The 27112-nt window shown below is 35.9% G+C and overlaps 1 protein-coding gene across 3 annotated transcripts in view; it reads right to left on the bottom strand.

Annotated features, from left to right (window-relative positions):
- The window catches only part of astn1 (astrotactin 1), a 1266263-nt gene that overhangs the window by 163377 nt on the left and 1075774 nt on the right, over positions 1 to 27112 (bottom strand). For all 3 annotated transcript variants that reach the window (XM_051933197.1, XM_028811318.2, XM_028811317.2), the window contains one exon: positions 24271 to 24422. In XM_051933197.1, coding sequence (XP_051789157.1) covers positions 24271 to 24422 — 152 coding nt within the window. The remainder of the gene's footprint in view (positions 1 to 24270; positions 24423 to 27112) is intronic.

Genomic DNA, 27112 nt, shown 5'->3' on the forward strand with positions numbered 1-27112 from the left:
TCCCTTGCTCTTCTTGTTTAAATTGACGTCATTAACATAAACTTAGGTAGGAAGGCTCACACTGGTAAATATATATTGCACAATTTGCAGAAAACCACTCATAAGGCCCCTATTTTTATAATTTCTTCCATATATATTTTTATCAATAGAATTTTTCCCATGATGCAAATTCCAACTTAGATCAGGGTCTGGATAAATGAGATTCTACTGTAATACCAAGTAAACTACCTGGTAAATTATTCCATATACTATATCTACAGTGTACGTCCTTTATTTGAAGAAGTATTTCCTAACTTTAATTTAAAATTTACCTTTACCAATTATCTCCCATAATTTTATGTTAACCCTGGGCATATATATTTCTAGCACCGTTCAGTCATGTTAATTTTTAATCGCCATTTGCTTAAAAATAAAGGGTTCAACTCCTTCAAACGTTCCTTATTACTCATACCTTGTTGTTTTCAGAATCAGTCTAGGGACTCTTCTCTAGCTCTGTCAGGTTATTTTGATAATATGGAGATCAAAACTGCATTGACCCTAGATGTTGTACTGTACATGTTAAATATAGCTTCTCTTGACTTATATTCAGCAGTGAGCACTGCAATCCATCGTCATCTTTTAGTATTCTTAATTATTTCTGTACAAATGTCTGGGTGTGAACAGTGACAAGAGTCAGACCCTCCCTAGAGTGTAATTATATCTACTACTTGAACTTACTATGAGCAGGCTACTATATTAATGTATAACTAAAATTGTTTGTCACATATCTGCCCAATTAAAATTATTTTCAGGTCCACCTGTAATAATTTTGTTGACGCAAAGGTATATGCAAACTCCATAAGTCATTGTTCTCAGCAAACTTAAGAAATGTATTAGTTCCATTTTTAACTAGATCATTTATATAAATCTTAGAGCAAGGGAGCCTGCACTGATTCCTGGGGAAACACATATTTAACAACAACATTTATTTGTGTAGCACGTTTTCATACAAATGATGCAGCTCAAAGTGCTTTACAAGATGAAGAAAGAAAAAAAGAAAAAAATATAAAAATATAACTTTACTTAATTAATCAAAATTGTCTTTCCACAGCAGTTTCTTTGCTTAAATAAATTTTGCACCCATCCTCAATTGTTCATCACCATCGACGACTTTACAATTATGCTCTAAACGAGTGTTTTTCAACTGATGCGCAATGAGAGCTACCCAGGTGTGCCATATAAGACCGCCTGTATGAGCGGGCAAAGGGATGAAGTTGCTGGGAAAATATGTGCAAAGTGCTCACTAAGTGCTGTATCTGTGAATGCCAACCTCCAAGCTGCTTTTTTTTTTACCAGCGTCTCTGATAGCCTCACCCCTTCAGATAGTTTAGCAAGTGTTAGTGCAAGATTTAATGCTTTTGTGGTTGATAGAATTGTGGTGTGCCTTGGGTTTTTTGGTTTACAAAAAGTGTGCCACAACACAACAATGTTTGGTAAAATACTGCTCTAGGGGTGGCATGGTGGCGCAGTGGTAGCGCTGCTGCCTCGCAGTTAGGAGACCCGGGTTCGCTTCCCAGGTCCTCCTTGCGTGGAGTTTGCATGTTCTCCCCGTGTCTGCGTGGGTTTCCTCCGGGCTCTCCGGTTTCCTCCCACAGTCCAAAGACATGCAGGTTAGGTGAATTGGCGATTCTAAATTGGCCCTAGTGTGTGCTTGGTGTGTGGGTATGGTTGTGTGTGTCTTGTGGTGGGTTGGCACCCTGCCTGGGATTGGTTCCTGCCTTGTGCCCTGTGTTGGCTGGCTCCAGCAGACCCCCGTGACCCTGTGTTCGGATTCAGCGGGTTGGAAAATGGATGGATGGAATGCTGCTCTACCTACACCTTTGCTCTTGGCATGCTAAAAATTTCTCCATAGCAGCTATTTCGCTTAAAAATTGGCACCATGCATTGCTTGGGTGGTTATGTTGAGTTCTTTACATAAATTAGCAAAGATACCACAAACTTGAATCATGGGAAGAGATAATCATTACACTTCTGTTTCGTACAATTTTGTCATTGTAACAGGGCAGTAAGCACTGTGAGTGACCTCGTAGACTGGTAAGTTAAATACAGAGGTACTAGAGACTTATTTTGGTTTTAGTGCCACTCAAAGAAATTGTATTTTGCATGTGTGTGATATGACATTGATTTGCTCTTCTTACAGAAAAGTGAAATGAAGAAAGAAAAGAGACAGCATAATTTTTACCTTCACTACTCTTCTTTAGTATTACACTAGGACCACCATATTCCCCTTTCCTCCCACACCCCTGCACCTATGTTGTCCGTATGTATAAATCAACTACCAGTGTCATGTACTGACAAGTGGCAAGGCGTTGTGAAACATGAAAGTTAAACTTTTAAATAAAATTTTATTTCTCAAAATTTTTAAAGGTAGTATATAAGTACAGTACTGGATGCGTATGTAATTCTTTAGGTTCACACTTAACTTTTTTGTATTATTGTTTCGTAATGTAAAAAATAACAAAAAATACATGAAAATGATGCCCTAACCAAAGCACTGCCTGATATGATCTCCTCATTGCCAGCCCTAGATGCGACAATATTTTTTAACACGTTAAACAGGCCATATTAACAGCAAAAATTACCTTATTAACTTTCCCAGGTCTAACTTTATTACATGGTAAAGATTGTGTTTTACATCACCCATCTTGTATAGTTTAAGCATTTCTTAAATAACCAGCTTATCTGTCTTCCTTATACATAGGTGCCATCTCCAGTGCAAAGGTAACAAGATCGGTCTCTTCAAAAAAAAAAAAAAACCTTAAATTTTCATACATCTGTACCCCCAATCATACATGAACCACATGTTAAATCTTATAATTTAGTCAATGTTTCTTGTAAACCAGTTGTGTAACTTCATTTAAAATGTAGCTTGTTAAAAATGATTTGCCAAACTAGCAAACTACTCTTACCAATCATTCGTCATTTGTTATGACACAGACAATGTCAAATTAATACATGTGAACTTTGAGATGTTCAAGTTTTGCATCCATAAGGCAGGGATTCCTGCTATTACTGTAAATGTTTGTGGCTGTGTGCTAACCATTGCAACCCTAACTATTACTAGCTTTTAAATGGAATTTCCTAGGTTTCTTCTACTCTGCCTAACACTCCATGAATACCACATTCATCTTCCTACTTCACAAAGTGCTAAAAACCTCTGTCTATGTCCCAAATAAGAAAGAATCAGTAACCTCAGAATTACGGAAAGCTAAAATTGAATAAGACAAAGACAATTCTAGGATTTGGTAAACAGGTCAGAAGTTAATCAATCCTAAATTAAGTCAAGCCTTAGTTAAGATACAAAGAGCAGAAATGTAAGTAAAAATATCAAGAACTTGAATACCTTGAGCTTCAAGACCGAGCACTGGTAATCTGAACCAATTCCTTAAACAAACAGCAGTGCACAATGGGGTTCTTTCTTAAATAATTGAAATGAAATGCTAGCTAGAGTTAAGTGAAAAAAGAAAGGAAAATCTCATTGGATTTATGATTCTTTCTTTCAGAAATCACTGCGTTTTATCACATCTATAACTTTATGCTTTCAGACTACAGGGAAAAGTATTGCCTGTAACATTCCAAAGAACTTAAGGATTTTAAAAAGGGTTCCACAATGTTTTTCTTAAACATTTCTTTCTGCTTTCCCAGTGAGTTACATATTCCATTAAGTGGCATGTTTGTGATTTGGAGAAGTAGGTAGGACATCCGAAAGCTAAATGCCAGGCAGTACATGTGACTCATCTGTTTACACACAGAATGTCATGTTCCAGTGACCCCCACTTAAACCCTGCTGTTATTGGGCATCAAAGTGCTGACATCACTCGACCGCTGGCAGCTGTTTATTTTCATAGAGAGCCAGACTAAGATGTGATGACTAAAACCAGACTTCTAATTGATCCAGCTTCAACATCTGGGACTGGACTATGATGTCAGGTTGTGTGCCTGAATCCTATTATGTGCTGGATTTGAGCATAAACAACCAGTGTCAGGAGGCATACAGGCTAATTATTAGTTATGATACATTACAAGGATCTATAGGGAGTGGTTACTAGATTAAGAATGAAAAGAAATCAAAGATGACACATTACAAGACAATGATGAACTTTACAAGTGGTGTAGTAATGGTTTTGTTTTATTACTTTTTAATACAATATTACTGTCAGGAATTCATTGTTGTATTATCTGTCTGGAATGATTCTCGTAATTGTATGCAAATCAGAAGTCTGCTATGCAAGTTTTAACTAGATTAAAGAAGACTTGTAAAGCCGTTATTATATCAAAGATTTTATATTAGTGTATGAAAAATAATCAACACTTCAATAGCAGGAACAGTGTATCTCAGTTTATATTCTAATAATCCAATATTATATTACTAATCCTGGCAAACTACGCAATTAGCCTTACCATAAATACCGCTTTTAATTCTGCTAAGTCGTTTGAGTACCCCAAATCTGTTCATGTGTGAGCAATCACTAAGCAGAAGCACATCGGGTAAACCGAATGTCAATACAATACGAGATCAAAAGTTTGAAAGGGATATTCGACAGTGCTGATTTTGTAAGTAGCCAAGGCTCCTGTGTACTGAAGTATCTGAATTACAAGGTTTCAAGTATTTGTGGCTTACAGTGCATGTTTCTTGTTTCAGAACCAAAGCAACATGAAAGCTGAAAACCACATAATCAAGTACCAAGCTATTACTGCATTTCTGATTTTGGGAAGTGGTCAAAGAACTTGTGCACTAAAATTTGTAAATTACAAGTTTCTAGCATTTCTGGATTATAGTATATGTTTCTTATTTGAAGACCACGTCAACACAGATGTTAAAAAATAAAAAAAAATAAAAAATCCAGTATTGTGCTCTATTATTGCATTTCTAATATTAGAGAACAATATACCTTCAGAGAGTCATTCTCATTTTAACACTATGTATCAAGACATGTCCCCTTTAAATGCCATAGTCAAAAGATGGGCTACAGAATTCCTTTGTAGACTGTTGTCTGTTGAACAAAACTCAATGTCTAGCCTGCTTTCAGCATCGACAACAAAAGAAAATGTTGCCATTGTGAGTAAACTGTAATTAAGAATCAAGGAGCAATGACCCGTGATACAGTACAAATTTTAAGGATTAGTTAAGGGACAGCTGAGTCCATTCCTCATGGACAATTAAAAATAAGCAAGGTTTCTGCAAACTGGGTGCCCACAGTATTGACTTTTGAAATGAAGCAACACTGCCTCCACATTTCGAAGGAGAATCTCCACTGAGAGTAATTTAAGTAGCCGTTCATAATGGGAAATGAAAAATCAATACATCACTATAGCCCACTGTAAATCTACACAACAACTAAAACAATAAAACCACAGTGATTATTCAATAGGAAACAAATTCATGGTCCAAGTCCAGTGATGGCAAGACCATGAGTGCAATTTTTATAATGTTGAGTGTGTAATTCTTATTGACTATCAAGCTTTAAAACACTCACTTATGCATTCAGTTTTACCCAAATTTTCCTTTCTAGTGGAAGCTGTCAATCAGGACAAATGGCAAGCAAACCTGTGAATCACCACCCATGGCAATGCCCCTGATCACGTTGCACAGGTTACAAAGGTTCTTTGCAAAACTGAGGATTAGATCATATGCCACAACCACCCAGACCTGGCCTTTGGTGAGTATCACCTATTGCCATATCTGAATGGCAAGCTCTTTATGATGGGCTATGCAAATGATGAAAACTTCAAGTTAACTACAGAAAAGTGGCTGCACAAACATGACAAACAAGAAATGGCACTGTAGCAAATATATTAGGACATTGACACTGTAACACAGATATTACTGTTTATGGGATTATGTTACAAAAATAATTAGTACTACTAATTAAAAAAAAAAATCACATTTTTTTTTTAAAATCCATTTTCCTCAATGACATTTCACAAAATCATGAATCATTATTTCACAATCAGCATTTACTTACTATAATATTTCTTCAAAAAAGGTATGGAAAATTTCCAGGGTTTAATTAATATTTTGATATTTTCCAGTAGCACAGATCATCGACAAAATAAATATATTTCTACTAAATTCGAACAGCGCAACACTGAAACAAAGTGCACAATTTAAAGAGTTAATGAAAGTCACATTTTGAAGCTAACATGAGAAAATGTCATATCAACTTCTACCTCAGCACGCTCAACTCCCTAGCCATCTACATCACCATTTAAATTTGATTCATATGATTTATTGCTCTGCTAACACCTTTAGAAAGCAAAATGTAGAAAATATGAAAATGATATTAAAATTCAAACAAATAAAACATGTTTGTCAATTAGCTATAAAATTTAAGCCATAATAAAGGTGTTTAGTTTACCACATTTAGGAATGACATTCCTCTCATATATGAGGACTTAGATATGAATTACTTCTAGTAATGGACACAAATATGCTGCTGAATTTTAAAGGTGTACTTAGGTCAGATATTTAATTCTTGCATACGAGTTGACCAACTGAGCAAGAAGTTCAGAATAGTGTTCTTAGTTTAATAAATTTTGGCATATAATATACTGTACTAATTAAAACGTCTAGCTTGATCAAGTAAATTAAGACAGGGCATTCTTAAAATTAGTTCAATGGGAACATTGTCATCTGAAAGTATTTGCTCCTATTACAACAGAAATGCTTTATTATACAATGAATTTCATCACTTACAATTGCTTTGTATCTATTGGCTTTTACGTTGTCATTGATGGGAATCAAAGGACTTAAACAATGTATACAGTAAATGTATCCCATACTACATGAAAGAGCCACAAGGGTACCTGACTATGATAACCAACTGTTCAGGCCAGTAGGCCTCTATTGGTGTGCTGCACACATTTCTTCATCAACATATGTTTCTCATACTGGTTAATTCAAAAACATTTACTTTTAGTTTTAATCTGTGCTTTCCAAACTATAATGTCCACATAGTGTCCAATCTCCCTAAAGTCACCAAAGGACTGGTTTTGAACAAAATTCCTATTTCCATCCTAGGCAGACATTTTTTAGTCAAATGATCCAGAATTCCTTGTACGTTTTTCTTTGCATTTTGATGAAAGAGTCTGTCCACATTATGGCTTTCTCTCTGGCTTCCATGAAAACCTAAGGTTAGTCACTTCTTACAGAATCTCTTGCCTAACACTCTGCAACAATAAACTCTCTCTCTATTAAACTCACCTAAATCTCCTCTTTGAGCCATACTAATCAACATAATGCAGTACATGACCTTAAGCATGATGCAATAATAATTACTTAAATGCAAAAATGGCCACACCATTATAGAAGCATCTGTCATTTCTGTAAATCATAATCCCCATATACTCATTTGTTTTCTTTTTTGCCAATTACCAGTTTGTACAGCAAGAGAAAACAAATGAAAAAAAATAGAAGTTTAAACAACTGATGAAGACTTATTTATTTCAATGTAAAATTTACCTTAGTCCCTATTAAATGCTTTAAGATACATACTGAAATACCCCATCTGTCAATACTGTAAAATTATGAACTTCACTTTAAATACTTGCTCAGGTTCAACAAATGGAACAGATGACCAAAGAAGCCTGCAATGCCTATAATTTCTGAAAGCTATCCTAGAACAGGATCCCAAAATGAGTTTTGAATGATTACAGTGAATAGTGAGGAGCATATCGCAGTGTAAAAGGGACATTTCTTTTAACAGTGGAAGGTTCCAGGAAAGACACGCATTGAAAAATGTTAAATATCATTACTGAAAGGTTACAGATTCTGAGCCCTTCCAACAAGATGCCAAATTTATTGAGCAGAAGTAGTAAAAAAGAATAATGCTTTAGTTGAAAATGCCATAAAAACAAGATATTTTCCAAAGAAGAAGTAACTGAGAATTGAACAAAAGAACAAGTGAGAGAGAAAAGGAAGAGAAGATAACATGACGAGTCATAGACCACACTGCTATCTACAACAGGGAACATAATTTGTGTGTGCAAGGGGAGATGTGAAGAGGGTATCAGCATATTTATATATTACCTACCCTAAGTAGTTTGTAGTGATGGCAGAGAAGCATCTTGAATCTCATATTTTCATGCATAATGAAGAAACAAGGTTTGTGATATAATAAGGACCTATGGTGACCAATGCAGCAAAACATATCAAAAAGTCCTTGAAAAAATCTGATTAAACAAGTGAAAATTAAACAAGATTTTCTATTAGCAATAGTTAACTTTTAGTTGTGTGACTGGTTTGGAACGAAAATCTGCAGTCACTGTGGCTCTCCAGGACTGAACTTGAGGACTCCTGGCATAGTCTGTGGATAATTCATTTTTGAATTAACTTTGCCTAGTAAATATTATCTTCACTTAATTGTATTTTAACTCTTTCAGGGCTGATGTTGACTTTTGTCAATAGGAGGAACTGACAATAATCGGTAATCAACTGTAAACTGTTACAAAAGCAACCGTTACGTTTTATATAGATTCTCATTGGTAGAAGGAAAGTTAGCTTCATTGGTTTTGACCAAGACTTCCTGCACTCCCCTGAGTAGCAAGGCGTAGTCAATGGCAAAAATGGCACTGACATCTGGTGAGAGATCAAAGTGAATGCGTTAAGCAAAATACTCTGTGGACGACGTGATGCATGTTCTCTCTGATTTGGACTAAGACTTGTCGGACTCTGATTTTGATACAAGTGATCGAAAACGAATATGAGGTTTTGCAGCTTCAGCTGATTGGTCCCCAGCTAATCGCGGTGCTGAACAGGTTCATGCAGCTGACACAGACTATGACACTGTTCGCCATTGTTCACTTAACAATGATAAGAGGTAGAAACCAGATTGCAATGCACTGTGACTGTGACCGCTGCTGCTGCCCCTTGCAGCCACGTGAACACAGCCTGGCAGCTTGCCTGCCGCACATTCTTGGAAAACTGGCAGCCACAGCATGCAGCAACAGACGTTTTATGTTGATTTCAGTGTGAAGCCATTGCGTTTCAGAAAACCATGTTTTTTGGAAAAAATATTCAGCCCTCAAAGAGTTAAACTGTTGGCAGTGTATCTGATCATGTCAGGTCTGACAGGAGAGCATCCCTCGCGTGGGGAGAAAAGCATGTGGCCGTGATATCTCTGGCAATCAGCAGCTACTCTCTAAAACACATGTAGATCTGACTTCTTTCTCAAAAACTTCAAATGTCACTCCTTAACAATCTCTAGATGATAATGTCTGTTGAACAAACAGGTATTGCTAGCTAAGCGGAGGCAAGGTACGCTCCAACACGTGGCGAGATGTAGAACTACTCGAACAGAGGCTGGCACATGAGTGAGAATTATCTAAATCATCAGATAATTTTATGCAGATTATTTGCGACATATGCAGCTGAAATTGCATCTTTTGGAGCTGTGGTGCAGGTGTAAGATAATTCTGATCAGCCTAAGCAGATCAGAAAAGTTGCACTCGCAGCATTGTTGTTCTTTAAAAAAAAGAAATTTAAAAAACTCAAACGAAGTGCAAAATGGATGGAACCATGCATGTGATCGATTGCCAATGGAAGCCTTGTTATAGATTCATTGTCCTAACAGATTCATTGGTCTGATTACATTACATAGTAATTGTTTCTGACAAGAAATAAATTTGAAATGATTTGTTTATGTGCTGGAATACCAACACTCCCAGATGGCAATATTAGGTTTTAAATTGCATTTTATAGCATAATATAAATCTGCAACCATTTAAGAGCTGGATTTATTTGCAATAACATACCAATATATTGCAGATTTCAGACCACCTAACTTCAAATTATAAAGTTATTAAATTGTACATAAACACAAAGCACAGTTGAGCAATAATTCCTACACATGCTGTCTTCAGTAGATGAGAAAGCTAATCTAAATACATTATAAATCATCCAAAGTTATTACATAGCAGCGATACATATGAATATTAACATGACAAAGATTCATGAATTCTATTCTTTTCCAAATCCCATTATTCTATTTTTTATTCTAACTGCTTTGCATTGTCTAGGGTTCTGAAAGTAAATGAAGTGTAACTTGAAAATTAGTACTAACATGCTTGAGCATTTCTGGTTTTCTTTTTCACACTAACAGTTTTCATTTTCAAAGCCACTTCAATTATATTATTTTTAATTATGTAATGTGGCCCCTATATACTGCTTAAGACACATAATCCCACCTCTGTGGAATCATATTCTCCAACTTCTTCCTTTATCTTTTATCATGCGATTACTTCTCATTTGATGTTACTTTAATCTCTTCATCTATTGTACATAATAAACTAAGTTTGTTTCTAAAGGTGTTTCAGAAAGTGACATCATGATCTAAACAGTGAAATATTTCATTATATTTATCCTACTTCACCCAATGCACTGCCACACTATCTGGCATCAATGGCATCAGGTCATGTTTGGCAAAAATAAATAAACACTTTAGAAAAACAGTTTTTTTTTAATCAAACACCCCAGAGATATTACTATCATTAGACGCAGAAAAGGCATTTGACATGATCGAATGGAATTACCTTTTCACTGCATTGGAGAAATTTGGGTTTGGCCCGAATATTTGTGCTTGGATTAAACTACTGTATACCAGTCCAGAAGCTTCAGTTTGTATTAATAAAATTTGCTCAGACTACTTTAAACTAGAACGTGGTACCAGACAAGGATGTCCCTTATCGCCACTGTTGTTTGCAATCGCTATTGAACCACTGGCGGTTCACTGCCGAAATTCTCATCAGATAAAGGGGATTGTCAGAGAAGGACTGGAACAGAAAATTTCTCTATATGCAGATGATATGGTCTTATATATATCGGACCCAGAAAACACTGTCCCTGCTGTTTTAACAGCACTAACAGAATTTCAAAAGATATCTGGTCTTAGAATTAATCTGAATAAAAGTATACTCTTTCCAGTGAACTCACAAGCATATAATATTAAATTAGACACCCTACCTTTTACCATAGCAGATCAGTTTAAATACCTAGGGGTAAATATCACAAGTAAACATAAAGCTCTTTATCAACAAAATTTTGGCGTCTGTATGGAAAAAATTAAGCAAGACTTGCATAGATGGTCAACCCTTCATCTCACTCTAGCCGGAAGAATTAACATTGTTAAGATGAATATCCTTCCTAAACTTCTCTTTTTATTTCAAAACATTTCAATATATATCAATAAATCGTTTTTTAAACAGTTAGATTCAATAATAACCTCATTCATTTGGAACTCAAAACACCCACGTATCCGAAGAGCGACCCTACAAAGACCTCAGGCAGAAGGTGGCATGGCTTTACCTAATTTTCAGTTTTATTACTGGGCAGCAAACATACAAGCCATAAAAACCTGGACACAAATAAATGCACATACACAGGCTTGGTCTGCAATAGAAGTCAAATCCTGTAGTACTTCTTTATATTCCCTGCTCTGCTCTCCAATAAATGAAAGTTATCGCAAATATACTAATAACCCAATTGTGCTTTACTCACTCAGAATATGGAACCAAATTAGGAAGCATTTTAAGATGGAAAATCTTTTATCAGTGGCACCTCTGCAAGGGAACCACCTCTTTCAACCTTCGCAAGTATATCCAGTTTTTAATACCTGGAAAAGTTTTGGGATTAAAATGCTCAGAGATCTTTATATAGACAACATATTTACATCTTTTGAACAATTACGTTCAAAATTTAACCTCCCAGCTACATATTTCTTTTACTATCTTCAAATTAGAAATTTTGTTAAACAGAAATTGCCCGATTTCCCCCACCTTGCACCCTCCACAATGCTGGAAAAAATACTGCTCAATTCCGAGGAAACAAACACTATTTCCGCAATATATAAAATCTTATTAGAGTCCCTACCTTTCAAAGATCCAAGAGGACATTGGGAAGAAGATCTCTTAATCAATATATCAGAAAAGGAGTGGAAGGTAGCAAAGCAGAGAATTCACTCGAGTTCTATATGCGCAAAGCATAGAATTATTCAACTAAAAATTATATATTGAGCTCATCTGTCTCGCTTAAAACTGTCCAAAATGTTTCCAGGCCAGGATCCAACCTGCGAGCGCTGCAACCAAGCTCCTGCCTCACTGGGTCACATGTTCTGGGCCTGCACCAAACTAACATCATTTTGGACAAAAATTTTTAAGTGCCTCTCAGACAGCCTTAGTATCACAATCCCTCCTAACCCACTAACAGCTGTGTTTGGTGTCCTTCCAGATGGACTTGAATTGGAGAAGGACAAACAAACGGTGATTGCATTCACTACACTCTTGGCACGCAGACTTATTTTGTTAAATTGGAAGAATCCTAATTCTCCTCTTATAAGTCAGTGGGAAACTGATGTTTTATATTATTTGAAATTGGAAAAAATCAAATTTTCAGTTAGAGGATCTGTACAAAATTTTTTCAAAACTTGGCAGGATTTAATCAATATTATTTTAGAATAAGAGAATTAACTATTATTGCATTTAACTCCCTTCTCCATCTCTTATTTATATAGATATTTACTTCTCCCCTTCTTTTGTTTAATGTTGCCTTATTAAAAAGCTTAAAGAAATTTTCCTTTAGCTAAGCTCTCCTTCTCAGGGGTGGGGTTTGATTTGTTTTCAAATTTGTTGGGTTATAAATTGATCTGTTTGTATGGAATGATTACAATGAAAATTAATAAAATAAAAATATTAAAAAAAAAAAAAAAAAAAAAGAAAAACAGTTTTTAGAGTGTTGTTGAATTTTGGAATTGTAGATAAGGGACTGTGTATTTTACTGTATATTTACATATCTTTTTCAAATTACACACAGCAAACAGAATTTTTAAAATTATTGAAACTTTCTCGAGGTGTGCCACAGATCAATGAGGGGAGGGTCAAAAAAATAAAATGCAGCCAATAAATTTAAATTAATTATTGAAGAGCCTCTCCAGCAATTGTACCCAGGTCAGTTATTCCAGAAAGTCATTCCTTGATTGTGCTCATAACATTTTTAAAATGTAAAAATTGTGAGACTGTCTGAATGTTTTATTCAGGAAAGGGAGGCATACTCAGGGATAACTAACATTTTCACAACAGGATGCTATAGTTTGAGGCTGAGCTTTATAAATGAAATGCAGCCGTAAATATATACAGTAATTAAATTCATTTACGTCATGCTTCGTAAGCTGTGGTTCAATTAACTGCTTATTGAAGCCAACTTGAAAACAAATACAAATTATAATTGTATTTGTTTTGTGCAGTGTCTGTCACATTTGTGTTGTATTTGTTATTGTAAAAAGCAAATTAAAGCAACAAATAATTTAACATTAAAAATGTGCATGTCAGAAGCAATTTTTTGGTGTAAATAACTTTTAGAAATGCCTTACAGATGGCAAGAGTGCACATTGTTAAAAAACTCATCTTGTATTGTGACCACCCACTTATGCACAACATAGTTCAATACAACATGAAAAGAAAGGATTGCTTAAGTCAGTTAATAGTTTAATCCTGCCTGGGCAGCATGATTTCAGCCAGAGTGGCTGTCAGGCAAGGCACTTGGGATTTTAGGTACTACAAAATTAAGATTCATTTTCTTCTTTAAAGAGCAAGTGAGATTTTTGGCTGCTCTAATGATTATTGACACAAGTTGGGCAGTAATGAATCCTCTACTTGCTTGTTAAATTTCAAGGATAACATATTTGTCTAAACTTCAGATAATCATTTTATTGTTCTACACATGCTTTACATCATATTGTAAATAAAATGATGGTTTAACTTTTATTCATTTATTTTATTTCACTCTTTGCTTGATGGTATATACATACATATCAATACATGCATACCATATGTACAGAAAGAGACAGCAAAATGCAAAGCACACAAAGTACCAAATTTAAAGCTCAAAATTACAGTATATTTTTAAATGATACATTTAATAAATAACTTCCATGTGCAAAGATACTGAGACCTATGTGAGTCTAAGTGCGGATATCCTAAACCCCTGGAGACTTTCCTGTACCTCTCATCCTTTCATTTTCTATTCCTTGAATAGCTGGCACCTGTACCAGAATTCAGATGAAAAAAAATATCCAAAACCAACAAAAAATGTATTGATAAAAGCAGAACATAAATTATGAATTTTCTATTTTTGATTTCTTTTTCACAATCATGGTGTACATTAATTTGCCACTGTTTTTTATTGGAACATTTTTAGAAACTAAAAAATATATATTCTTTTGATCTAAATATACATCTACTTTGTACCTGTCTAAATAGCTTAAATGGTTTTTATTTTGTAAATTGTAAAAAATATTGTGGAATTGAGTGTGCAATGCAAAATAAATCTCACACAAACACTTAAATCTTCCACCTTCTTGAAACATTCAAATTAAAAGCAGATCTGGAAGATTCCTAGAGAGCTATTTTAAAATTAAAAAACAACAATAAATTGTGTAATGAATGTAAACTGATTAGATTTTCATTCTAACTCAACTGTTATAATAAAATAGAAAAAGATCATTTTCTCTAAGATAGTCTAAGGTCTTGTGACAGAGTTCCTGGCGATATGCTTTCTCATCTGGTGTCTGCTCCACTGACAGACTGAGGAGATCGTTCCTCCCCCAAACTATGCAACTCTTCAATTCCACCCTTTGGGGGGTAAACGTTAACATCATATTGTCTGTTTTTACCTGTATTATTATCAATCTTTAATTTAATATTGTTTTTTTTTGTATCAGTATGCTGCTGCTGGAGTATGTGAATTTCCCCTTGGGATTAATAAAGTATCTATCTATCTATCTATCTATCTATCTATCTATCTATCTATCTATCTATCTATCTATCTATCTATCTATCTATCTATCTATCTATCTATCTATCTATCTATCTATCTATCTATCTATCTATCTATCTATCTATCATTTTGGGACCCCAATGGGAACTGATCTTTGACATCATCAAATAATTATGGACAATTGTGGAAACTGTGCCAGCTGAAATGCATAGTTCATGGGCTATAACATTAACACGACGATCTTCGATAATCATGGCCTCTACTTTTGGGCACATTTCCTATGATGATGCATCCATAAGACACCCTGCGTCAGGGGTCATCTGCAATCGACTCCCAACCCCATTTGAATTGCTTGGCCGAAAACTTCACCTTAAATTACGAAGGTGCATCATCACCACAAATAGAGCATTTAACCTCTCATGGATTTCCTTTTCTTTCTTCCCTTCCTTTTTAAGGAATTAATTGAGGGAATAAGGCTCCCAGTCTGTCAATGGCTTTGCAGACACACAGGCAGATGTGTTTGCCATCCACTCTTTACAAGTAAGAGATATGAAATGACCTCAGACTGCATGTGTAGCTTGCCAAGACACGTCCTGATCTCCAGTGACAAGTTCATATTTGAAACATGATTCTGAGGTACATATATCATTGAGCACCCCACCTATAGCCTTTCAAATTAGTGTCTTTCAAATTTCATAAATAATTAGTATGCTAATGCCTTTAATGCTTTCATTGTTTATGCTGCCTGAGGCTGAATAAAGTGTAGTGCAGTCACTAAACAAACTTCCCTGGGGGAAATATTTTGGCCCCAAACCAAAATTTCGCCTTTGTACCAGCCATAAAATGCATCCTAATAAAGAACAAATGCAATACTAAATTGTTACCAAAGGAAGAAATTTTGGAATTAAATATTGGTGTGGTCATCCCCTGTACAAATGGGAAATCTGTGTAAAATACAATAGAGACAGGTTTAACGGTGTGGATCTGCATACCAGACAAAGACTTATTCAGTTTTCTATATTAGGTACACATTATATTTTGCTACATTCCTTTATTTTACAAATAGACTTTAGCTTGAGTTGAGATTATAAGATTCTATGTGAGCTTCAGGAAACAGTCCTTTTCAAGCCCGCAGAGAGAAGCTAGAAAACAGGATTATAGCCACAGACATAGAAACTTCCAGAATTTTTAATTGTGGTGGAAAAGAGGGGTTACAGTAATCCCTCGCTATATCGTGCTTCGCCTTTCGCGGCTTCACTCCATCGCGGATTTTATATGTAAGCATATTTAAATATATATCGCGGATTTTTCGCTGCTTTGTGGGTTTCTGAGGACAATGGGTCTTTTAATTTCTGGTACATGCTTCCTCAGTTGGTTTGTCCAGTTGATTTCATACAAGGGACGCTATTGGCAGATGGCTGAGAAGCTACCCAGCTTACTTTTCTCTGTCTCTTGCGCTGACTTTCTCTGATCCTGACGTAGGGGGATTGAGCAGGGGGGCTGTTCGCACACCTAGACGATACGGACGCTCGTCTAAAAATGCTGAAAGATTATCTTCACGTTGCTATCTTTTGTGCAGCTGCTTCCTGAAACGACATGCTGAACGGTGCTTCGCATACTTAAAAGCACGAAGGGCACGTATTGATTTTTTTATCTGTCTCTCTCTATCTCTCTCTATCTCTCTCTCTCTCTCTCTCTCTCTGCTCCTGACGGAGGGGGTGTGAGCTGCCGCCTTCAACAGCTTTGTGCCGCGGTGCTTCGCATACTTAAAAGCCAAACAGCCCTATTGATTTGTTTGCTCCTTTGAAGAGGAAGATATGTTTGCATTCTTTTAATTGTGAGACTGAACTGTCATCTCTGTCTTGTTATGGAGCACAGTTTAAACTTTTGAAAAAGAGACAAATGTTTGTTTGCAGTGTTTGAATAACGTTCCTGTCTCTCTACAACCTCCTGTGTTTCTGCACAAATCTGTGACCCAAGCATGACAATATAAACATAACTATATAAACATATGGTTTCTACTTCGCGGATTTTCTTATTTCGCGGGTGGCTCTGGAACGCAACCCCCGCGATGGAGGAGGGATTACTGTATATATCCAGTTGTACCACTTATCATACAAACTGTATGATAAAAAAGATAATAAAAGGTATCATGCACCATTCCTATAGTTTATTTTCACTTTATGACTTAAAATTTGTCTGGGTGCTGACTTGTCAATAAGCGCCATCCAGACATTGGCTGTTTTCTCCAAACCAAGCCATCTGGATGTAATCAAAGAGACAAGAAAACGCAGAGACAGATAAGAAACGTTCCCATGTTCCTGCTCTGAAGGACATACAGTACTTGGTCTGATGAAGCTGATAACGACAAGCTGCTCTAAAACTGCATATATGTTTCACGTTAAGGCAGGATTAAGAGCTGCACTATGTAAATTTTATTTCCTTGACTGTTTACATGTTGTATTGATATATGCATGTGATTTTGGAGTAATATTAAACTTGAAATAATAGTGCTTATTTTTCAGGGAGCATGTGAACTCTACAAAATGCAGCCTGGACTTCATATAAAAACAGATGTAGCAAAAAAAATAAAACATTCCTTGTAAGGTTCATACCGGAAGTAACATGCATATTAATTGTAAAATTCAATAAATATATAAAATTGAAATCAGCCTGTGTACATTTGTTTACTTCATTATACATTCTCTATCTGTTTCGATTCATCAAATCAACCTGCCTTGGCTTTTTATGAAAGCTTTTGAATGGTGTGGAGCACGGCCCAGACACAGACAGGCAGACATCATTAGTACACCCAACACATGTTTATTTACAATACTATTATTTACAATGTGACACACACAACCCCAGTACTCCCCAAAGTCCAGGCCTTTCTCTAATGCCTTCCTCGCAGGTCCGCATCCACTCCTCTCCTCCAAGACTTCGTCTGTCTCTGTTTCCGACTCCAGCCATCGAACGGAGGGAGGCGGCCCCTTTTATAATCACCCGGATGTGCTCCAAGTGCCTTCCGATAATCTTCCACTCCCCAATGTGGCGGAAGTACCAGCTGCGCACCCAGAAGCACTCCGGGTATCCCTGGTCATCTTCCCCTCAGCACTTCCTCACTTCCCTATAGGGTTGAGCTTCCAAGCTCAGTTCCCGTGGTCCCCAAAGCCACCAGGGTGCTCGCCCCCTCGTGGTCTGGAGAAGGTGTAATCCCTCCTCCGGTCCTTCCGGGCATCCCGGCTGGGTGCCACCCCCAACCGCTTGCCACAATGGTCATTGTACTCTCTCATGTGTTTTTTGTGATTTAAAAGTAATGGATGGCTCATGCTGTAGAAATCCAGTTCTTGGACTGGAATTGAGATCCACACATACTGATGAACCTCATAGAAAGCTGTTTATGTTGTGAAAGTTTTCTGAACCTTACAGTGGATACATTTCTTAAAGTTTCTGTGCTCAGCCTGCATTGGCAATAGGAAAAACAGATAAATTCATTTCCGTTTATAAAAAAAATAAACTTACATGCACATTTTGGCTGTTGAGCCAACATAATGTATGCCATGACCTTCATCTAAAATTTTTAGTTATTCTAGAATAAAAAAAAGCAAACAAAACTACAAATCCCACATGTCACACAACATGTATTTTATTTATTTTACAGCTGTTATACCATTCTAAATGCTTGTTGTAGTAATTCCTCTGACATATACACTGAAGGAAACATTAAGCAGAAATTGACAAAAAGTAATCCAATCCTGTAAAAACACAGTAGTGTTTTATATACCGTAAGTCAATATTAACAAATGATATTGTTATATACCTCATATTGTATATACATGTTATATTTATTATAGGAATAAGTAACTCAGTTTTAGGCTATTACTGTTTTACAACACAGCTCAGTAAATTTTTAACCATTTTTTCAAATGTATTGCATTCTAATGGGACAGGTTACACAACTGGAGGCAGGCTTAGCATTTGATGAAAGCTCTAAAGTTTTACACAGGGGAAAATATAATTAGTTTAATTTCACAGATGAAATAGGAAATTGCTCCCATAAAAATATTGCTCTCCTCCTTACCTACAGTCTTTGTCTTTCTCAACTCTAGTCTCTCTTTCTGCCACCTGTTAGCCTTCACCCACAACTCTTCTTTAGACACTTGCCTCATGATTCTCTTGTTTAGACCCAGATTTTAAATCTGATGCTACAGTGACAATCAGTGTTTAGAATGGCTCGAGGACCACAAATCTAGAGATCCCTCTCACTGGTGTCCAGCAACCATTGGACTGAAAATAGTCCTGAAAGGACTGGTTCTCCATATCCTATGCCTTAAAACAGCACCATCTCGCCTGTCATGACTGAAAATGGTGTACGGCCACCTACCAGACAGGAGGACCTGAACTTTCCCTGCAACCCTCCATGGTCTCAGTTGCTTTCTTTGTCACAGAATAACTTATCCCAAACACAAGTTAAGTTGCTTGCACTCTGCCATTCAAGGCACCTGAGGTCCCTATGGGATTACCATTTGGAATACCAAAGCCCAACAGGAACTACTGTTCCATCACTAGTGCTCAGAGTTGCTTTCTAACTGTGAGAATGGAATTATCTTTTCTTCTGCCAGAGATGGTTTCACAGTGATTGCCTGTACATGACCACCATTGCAGTCCCTTCATTACCAGTGTGATCTGTAAGTATAAATGGTGCACTGTAAAACATATAAAATATTAAAATTTGAAACAGGAAATATGTGACTTGACCTAGGTCAAAATTTTAGCCCAAAATGTAAACTTTACATAGAAGGCCACAGTTACTACTATCTTATATAGATACGGAATCAGACACATACTTTGAGCAACAAAATTCACTTGAATTTTCTTTTTCAAAGTAAATTGAATCTATGCTGGATGAAATAGCTGATTTTTACAGTACTGTATAATATTAATAATACAAGTATACAGAAGATTTTGTCAATTCTTACCCTATGTTACCACCTAGTGGTCAAAAGTAAAATTGTGCAATAACAATAAAAAAAGTATAGAGTAATTGACAGGAAGAAACAGGTGTTCCAATTAATTGTTCAAACCATAATTTTTTTACAGATATTTCCAAATTTAGTCATAGCTACCAGAATCTATTACTTTTAAACATAACAAACTGTACTTTAAGAAACACATACGGAAATGCTAACATAAAAATCAATTTTAAAAAATAAAATTAACTACTTCCCTGGTGGCTTGTTTTTACACATTATACCATTACTTTTTCAATGTGTCATTAAGCTTATTTCATCATAAATTAAGTATATATAACACTAAAAGTATCAAAAGGTTAAAACATTTTTGTATGAATACCATTGCACATTTAAAATGAGTTTTACACACCATGTTCTGTATTTTTGTGAAGTCATGTATTGTTAGTTTAAAAACCATGCAGACTATGCAGGCACTGTTTTAAAAGCATAGAAAATGTCTCCTGCAGGTAGCTAGCTGTCATTTATAACAATCTGTAAGACTCAAATATGCTGTTTGATGACAGTGGGATAAGAAAGGCACCCGATAGATAGATAGATAGATAGATAGATAGATAGATAGATAGATAGATAGATAGATAGATAGATAGATAGATAGATAGATAGATAGATAGATAGATAGATAGATAGATAGATAGATAATTTTTAATTCACAAAGGAAACTGACATGCGACACCTCAGCATCAGTGCTGTCAATTGTGGGGTGAAAGGGAGACGTTGGTTCAGTCAATTCTTAATAAATCTGGCCTGGAGTGATACTAGAGAAATGTTATACCAGTAAAATTTACTTGGTAACATGCATAACAGATGCAACTGAAGCTGTACATTACTACCCACTCGTTATAAAGGATGAGCAGTACTTGATCAGTCAACCTAACTGGTAGCCTACAGTGATGGTGACAGCAAATTCATAATGTTATCAAAGCTGCCCCATCAATCATAAACATGTAAATTTAATTAAGGTCCCTGAAAAAAAACATATTAGCTAAATATAATCACAAAATCTAATATGCTAGAAATGCAATGATTGCTTTTAAACCCTGACTCATAGTTTGTGTTTACTCTGCCTATGCCAGCGTATGCAGAGAATGCAATGTCACCACTGAATGAAAAAAGGAAGCCCAATACAGAGAACTTTTTGGAAAATCTGGAGAGAGCGGGACGAGTATCATCAAATTAATAAATGGGCGGTGGTTAACAATAAAGGAAGATACTTGTCAAGTTTTAACATACATTTTAATGTGAGTCCGTTTCAGAGAGTTCTATTTTTTACTTGAAATTAAATTGGTCTCCAGCAGTGCACAGAAAGGTCTGAGTTACAGCTATCCTGTTTTATTGACCGTTCAGTTTTATTTTGCCACATCTGCATTTTTTATGCTACTCTAGTTGAAGTACTATTATTATTCATTATTATTATTGTTATTGTGGTTTTTGTTTTATGAAAAATGAAACCATTTCCATTTTTAGTTCAGGATGTATATAAATATAAATCCAAATAGCACAAACATTTCCTATAAAGCAAAAAAGGAAAAAAAAAGGAAAAACCTTCAAAGTAGCCTACAATGCTACTGAGGACCAAGCTCCTCAAAACAGTTGGAGTTTTTAATACTTCATTTAAATAATAGTGTAGCTCTCTGCTGCTGAATCTTTTAATATCCATAACGATTCTCTGAACCACGACAATATTTTTTGCTTCACCAATCTTGAAGTTATACTAAAGGCACTCTAGATACCCTGAAGGTAGTAAAGAAGAAGAAAATGAAAACCAAACTGAGCATCATTATGAACAATTCTGAACATCCTCTCTCTGACACACTAAAACATACTTTCAGTAAGGAGCTAGTCAGTCCGGAAACGCTACGCGGGCTACTTTATACCAAAAGCAATATCTGTGCATAATTCTTCACTGTGACTGTGACAGCCAAGTCAGTACTTTTCTTTCTTTTTAATATTTTTACTTTAAAGTCATTTTGGTGTGTGTTCAGGCCAAAGTGTGTGTGTTTGTTTGTTTATTTATTTAAAGAGCTTTTGTAAAAAGCCATATTTCCCCCTAGGGACAAATATCTATCTATCTATCTATCTATCTATCTATCTATCTATCTATCTATCTATCTATCTATCTATCTATCTATCTATCTATCTATCTATCTATCTATCTATCTATCTATCTATCTATCTATCTATCTATCTATCTATCTAATTTTAGAGTTGCTGTTTAAGGTTGTTTTATATTGATCTTTGGTTCGTTTTGGTGATCACACTTGTTCTGCTATGGAGTGGAGGTGTTGATGGGGCTGCTTTCAGACATCTTCTGTCCAAATGAATTTGACATTTTAATACTGATTAAATTGTTTACAATTGCTTAAACACATTAAAGAAAGTTTTTACTATTTTTCTCACTGCTATGCTTAATTTTGCTTGTAGAGCTCAAAAGACAGTATAAATTGAGGCACTGTTAATATGTACTGTATGCGTTCCACAAATGAATTTATTGCAGAATCAGACTGAGTTCTTACTCTTCTTTTTCTCGATATCCAGTCCAGCATGTTTTGCTGGTATTGGATTGGTGTCATCTCTCATGGTAGAATTAGTTTTTGTTTTTATGTTGCATTTTTTCCATCATACTATACTTGCAATTATTTTATAGCAAATTGGGCTTGTGGAAATGCACTTTAAAGGAATAAGGGATACTGAACTGAACAGGAAAAAGTAACTGAAAAAACAGAAACAGCCAAAAGTAATTGTGAAATGAAGTCTTTTAACAAGCTGGAAGACAGCAATATGCAGAAATGAATAATATGAAGAGATCCCAGCCTATTATATTTGAATATTGTAATAACTTTAGCAGTTATAATAATGATGGAAGCGTTATATGCTACTAATTATAATAGTTACTATAATGCTTGATAGTGACTAAATACCATACTGTGACAAAAAGAGATCATAAATTTTAGGTTTTTCAAAGAATCCACATTCTACAGGCCTGAGGATACCTTCTGGTGGAAGTGCTCAAAAACAGGAGATTTTACTGTTCACTGTTCCGCTCTTATTTGCCTCTAGTAAAGGCTCTCCTTATCTTTCTCTCATTCTTGCTCTCTTTCTGTGTTAGCTTAATTAAAATATTTCATTCTCTCCTGTCACGCACATGTGAATTGGAGGCAGCTAAAGGGCTTGAGTAATTGTAATTCTACATCAGACCAGGGGGTGGCGGAGTGTGCTGACTGTCTCTCTCAGTTCCTTGCAGACGTCACTTCCGGTTCTGGTGGCCCTGATGATATCACTTCTGGTCTCTGTGGTTGTGATGATGTCTCTTCTTGTCCCAAAAACATCACTTCCGGTTCCAGCATAAATGACATCACTTCTTCCACGTCACGTCTGTAAAGCCGCCATCTTACCTCCACATATTTAGTTCTGTTATGGATTCAGTCTTGTAAACAACTTGCTTCAATTCCACCTTTTGCAGCCAGGGCATAATATACGGGTGGCTGCCCCAAACCTTTGCAATAGTCTTGAGTCATTCTTGTGACACTCGCCAGTCTGACCAATTAACCCACAGCTCACAACACACTTTTAAGCCTACCTCTGTGTCACCACTAGAAAAGAACTGATCCACAAGGCTAATGCAGTCTTTCTGCTGCAATAATATGCAAATGCATTTAAGATAATACTAAAAGTGATATGTATTCACGTGTCCTGCAGTTGGCATAATATAACACCTCATATATTCCAGATGGGGACCTTATTCTTCAACTTTTCCCTGAAGCATTGATGGTGACAGAGCAATGGTGAACTTACTTACTAATATCACTGAATTGAAAAAAATGGGACAAAGACAGAGCAAAAAACATAAAATGTTAAATTATTTTTATGTAGGTTGTGGATATTTCTGAAAAAAGAAACAAAGCTAAACTTGCCTAATCATCTAAGGGTCACAGGTAGCTAAGTTCTATTCTGGGTCACTTGCACAAGACAGGAAAAACACTTCAACATATCATCAGTCTATTGATACACACGCTCATTTTAAATCATCAGTTACTCTAAACTGCAAGTCTTTCAGAATGTGAGTGAAAAAGCAGAGTAAAATCAATGCAGACAAGGAAAGAAAAGTCTACTAGTGCCTGACTGAGTTTGGATGTAGGAAAGGAACTAGACAAACAATTGCTGGCAGGGAGTCTGGGAAGTCAGAGATTCAGAAAGCAAACACTTTGTGGGGTTACTAAAGGGTAAAAATATAAAAAAAGGCATCTCCAATGATGCAGAAATGTGTATTTCTGGGCCCAGTGGGTCAACAGGATGTGTTTCTGCCGGTACACGCTTTAACATGCTAAGTAAAGTACATTCAGTGCTTTTTAAGATTAGTTCCTTATTAAACAGTTAACATATACATTCAACAGAGTATTGCAAAATGCATAAAATGAACACTTCAAAAATTACCTGTCTCCACCTTTGAGTGATCTGTTCTTTCCATCACCTTTTCTTGGCTAATAAGGTAGTCGACAATTCGTACCCCAATAGAAGGTTCTGTGTGGTCCCATTCCAAAACCATCAAGGAGCTGCTGGGCTCATAAGATTGGGATAACTTCAAACTATAAATAAAAAACATAAGAACGTAGCATATAAAAGTGTAATTAGAGACAACAGCATAGCAGATCTATAAACATTTCTATTACCAGTTTTCCCTTTGTCAAGCAAATGTTTTCAATCAAACATTTTGCTTAAGACCTGAATAAGGATAGGTGCAATCAAGGTGGAAATTGAGATAGTGAAGTTTAGGAGATAAGAAAAAATAAATTCATGACAGGCAAACTAACTTGACTATACAGTACTTATAAATTGCATTTTTACAACTTTGTAAACAATTGGCTGAAATGTAGCATTCTCATATACAGGGATAAAATCAGTTATTCCAACAGAAAGATAAATATGTTAATACTCCAGAATTACAGTTCTTTCCAAAACATATTTGATAAGGCATAAAGTTCATTTAGAGAACTCTGTGAAGATATCACCATTTGCACATCAGAAAATAGCAACATGCCAAGGTGGCAATTGGCAATGCTAAATCCAATGCAACACCTACAAAGAAGAGACAAGGTCAAATATCCAACAAGATGGGTAATGTGAAAGTCATTGGTGACAGAAAGGCCAACAGGGTTAAAAAAAGAGAGAGCAGGAGAGGGATGTGACTTGAGTAAAAGTATACTATATCTGCTAGGATGTAATTGTGTAGCTGCTTGATTCTCTATCCACAAGGTGTGTGATATTATCGAGTGCAAGCTAAGACCTTGGCAACTAGAGATTAAAGAACGTGGTCCTAGACAGAAATCCACAAGATTATTCTTTCTTTAAAAAGTACATAGATGCCACCCATTAGGTTGGCACTTTCAGATCATCTAAAGATTTGGGGTTTCAAAAGAGTTCTGATAAAGAAAGCTTTCCAGTATCTAAAATAAGGTGGTATTTGATCCCAGAAAAGACTGTGAGGTGCTGTGTTTAAAGTTGCCTTATGGCCAGAATACCACTGAGTCCAGTGTCAGAATGAAGGCTTGGCAGGCATAAAAAAGAGAGACCAGAGGCTAAAATCAACTGGCAGAGAAAGACAGTGAGACGAAAAGGATAGACATGATTCATGAGCTATGGAGGTAGACTCAGAGATGCTGTAGGGTCCCAGGTTTATCAGCTTATTTTGGCACCATGATTTTTTTCCCTGGGTTCATCTTTCCCTATTGTTAAATTTGTTAATCTTTTTGGATCTCTAGGTATTGTAATGGGTGTAGAAGATTTCCACAAGAGATCTCTTCCTATCACAACACCTATTGATTATTATGGAATATGTCTGAGTATTGTCTCTTTCAATTTCCTCATTTAGCTGAAAATAAAATCACATTTTCTGTCTTTTCAAATAACAAGCAGGAGTCCAGAAATCTAAAGCAGTGTATCCCTGCTGGATTCTCAAAGCAAGATAACCTAAGGTCTCAATCACTGTAGGTTAAACAGTATCCACAAATATAAATTTTAATTAATAAGATGTTTTATGTAAATTATCTTATTAGTGAAATTAAATAGACTCCAACTTTTTATAAAATGCAGCTAAATCGTGAGATTGCTGCAATGATATTTGAAGCAGCCCTCTGAATTATAATTTTTGTTCACTCCATTCCTTAAGGAAAGAGGGGTTTTGGTTTGGTTATTTTCTCAAACTATTTAAACTCCAGAAATACCACTCCTAGCAGTTTAATGTATTTTGAGTATCTTGTCGTAGTTATCCATGTAGTTTCATATTCTGTCTTACTTTCCATTTATTAATCATTAAAATATAATTCTTAATTTAGTGGTTAATTTTCAAATTGATTTATCTATAACAATAATGGGAAGGAATAACTAGTTATGACAGGTTCTTAATAGTATTTGATGGCCACGGTAAAGTTGAAAAGCGGCAATTCAGCAAGACAAAACAAAATATTTACATCTCCTTGATAAGTAAGTACAGCTATGAGGTTTGGCTGACTTAACTAGGAAAAAAAAAATTTTGCAAACTATTGTTCTGGGATTCCTACTAAGTATAGAGTATCAGGTGAACAAATTGAGGCATTGATTTGTACTTCTATCTCAATATGCAATAAAACAATAATAATTAAAGTGCAAATGTTTTTCAGTTACAAAATGTATACATTTGCAATATCAGAAAAGAAAAAGAACTGTTTAAGTTTTTAGAGAAACAAAGATTTTGTTTTGAATGTAGTTTTGTTTCGAGAGAAAACCTTTGTTGTAATGTATTACTTATGGGGAAGAGAAAAGCCATCAACACCCCAATCCCAATGACAAGTGGCCACAAAACAAACCTAAATTAATTTGATCTCTCATTTCATCTCATTTTCTGGAGATGTTTTTCTTGAGAGACTGTCACAGTGGAAGCAAGCCAAGCAAGTCAGCCCAAATCTCCTTATCCCCAGCTACAGATTCCAGTTCTTCATGGGAAATTTGCAGGCGTTATCAAGCCTGCCCAGAGAAATAAGCCCTCCCACATGTCCTGGCTCTGTCAAAGGATCTCTACCCAGTGGGACGTGCTCCAAGCAGCTCTAGGGAGAGCTGCCCAGGAGGAATCCTTACAACATTCATACAACAAACCACTTCAACTGGTTCTTCTTATTCTGGAGGAACAGCAACTCTCCCAAATCACTGAGTTTCTCACCCTGTGTCACCCCCGGTGTTAGTCCAGCCACCCTGCAAAGAAACTTCATCTCTGCCACTGTTCCTTGAAATCTCATTTAATTCT

The sequence above is a fragment of the Erpetoichthys calabaricus genome, chromosome 10 (genome assembly GCF_900747795.2).
Source record: "Erpetoichthys calabaricus chromosome 10, fErpCal1.3, whole genome shotgun sequence".
Lineage (NCBI taxonomy): Eukaryota > Metazoa > Chordata > Cladistia > Polypteriformes > Polypteridae > Erpetoichthys > Erpetoichthys calabaricus.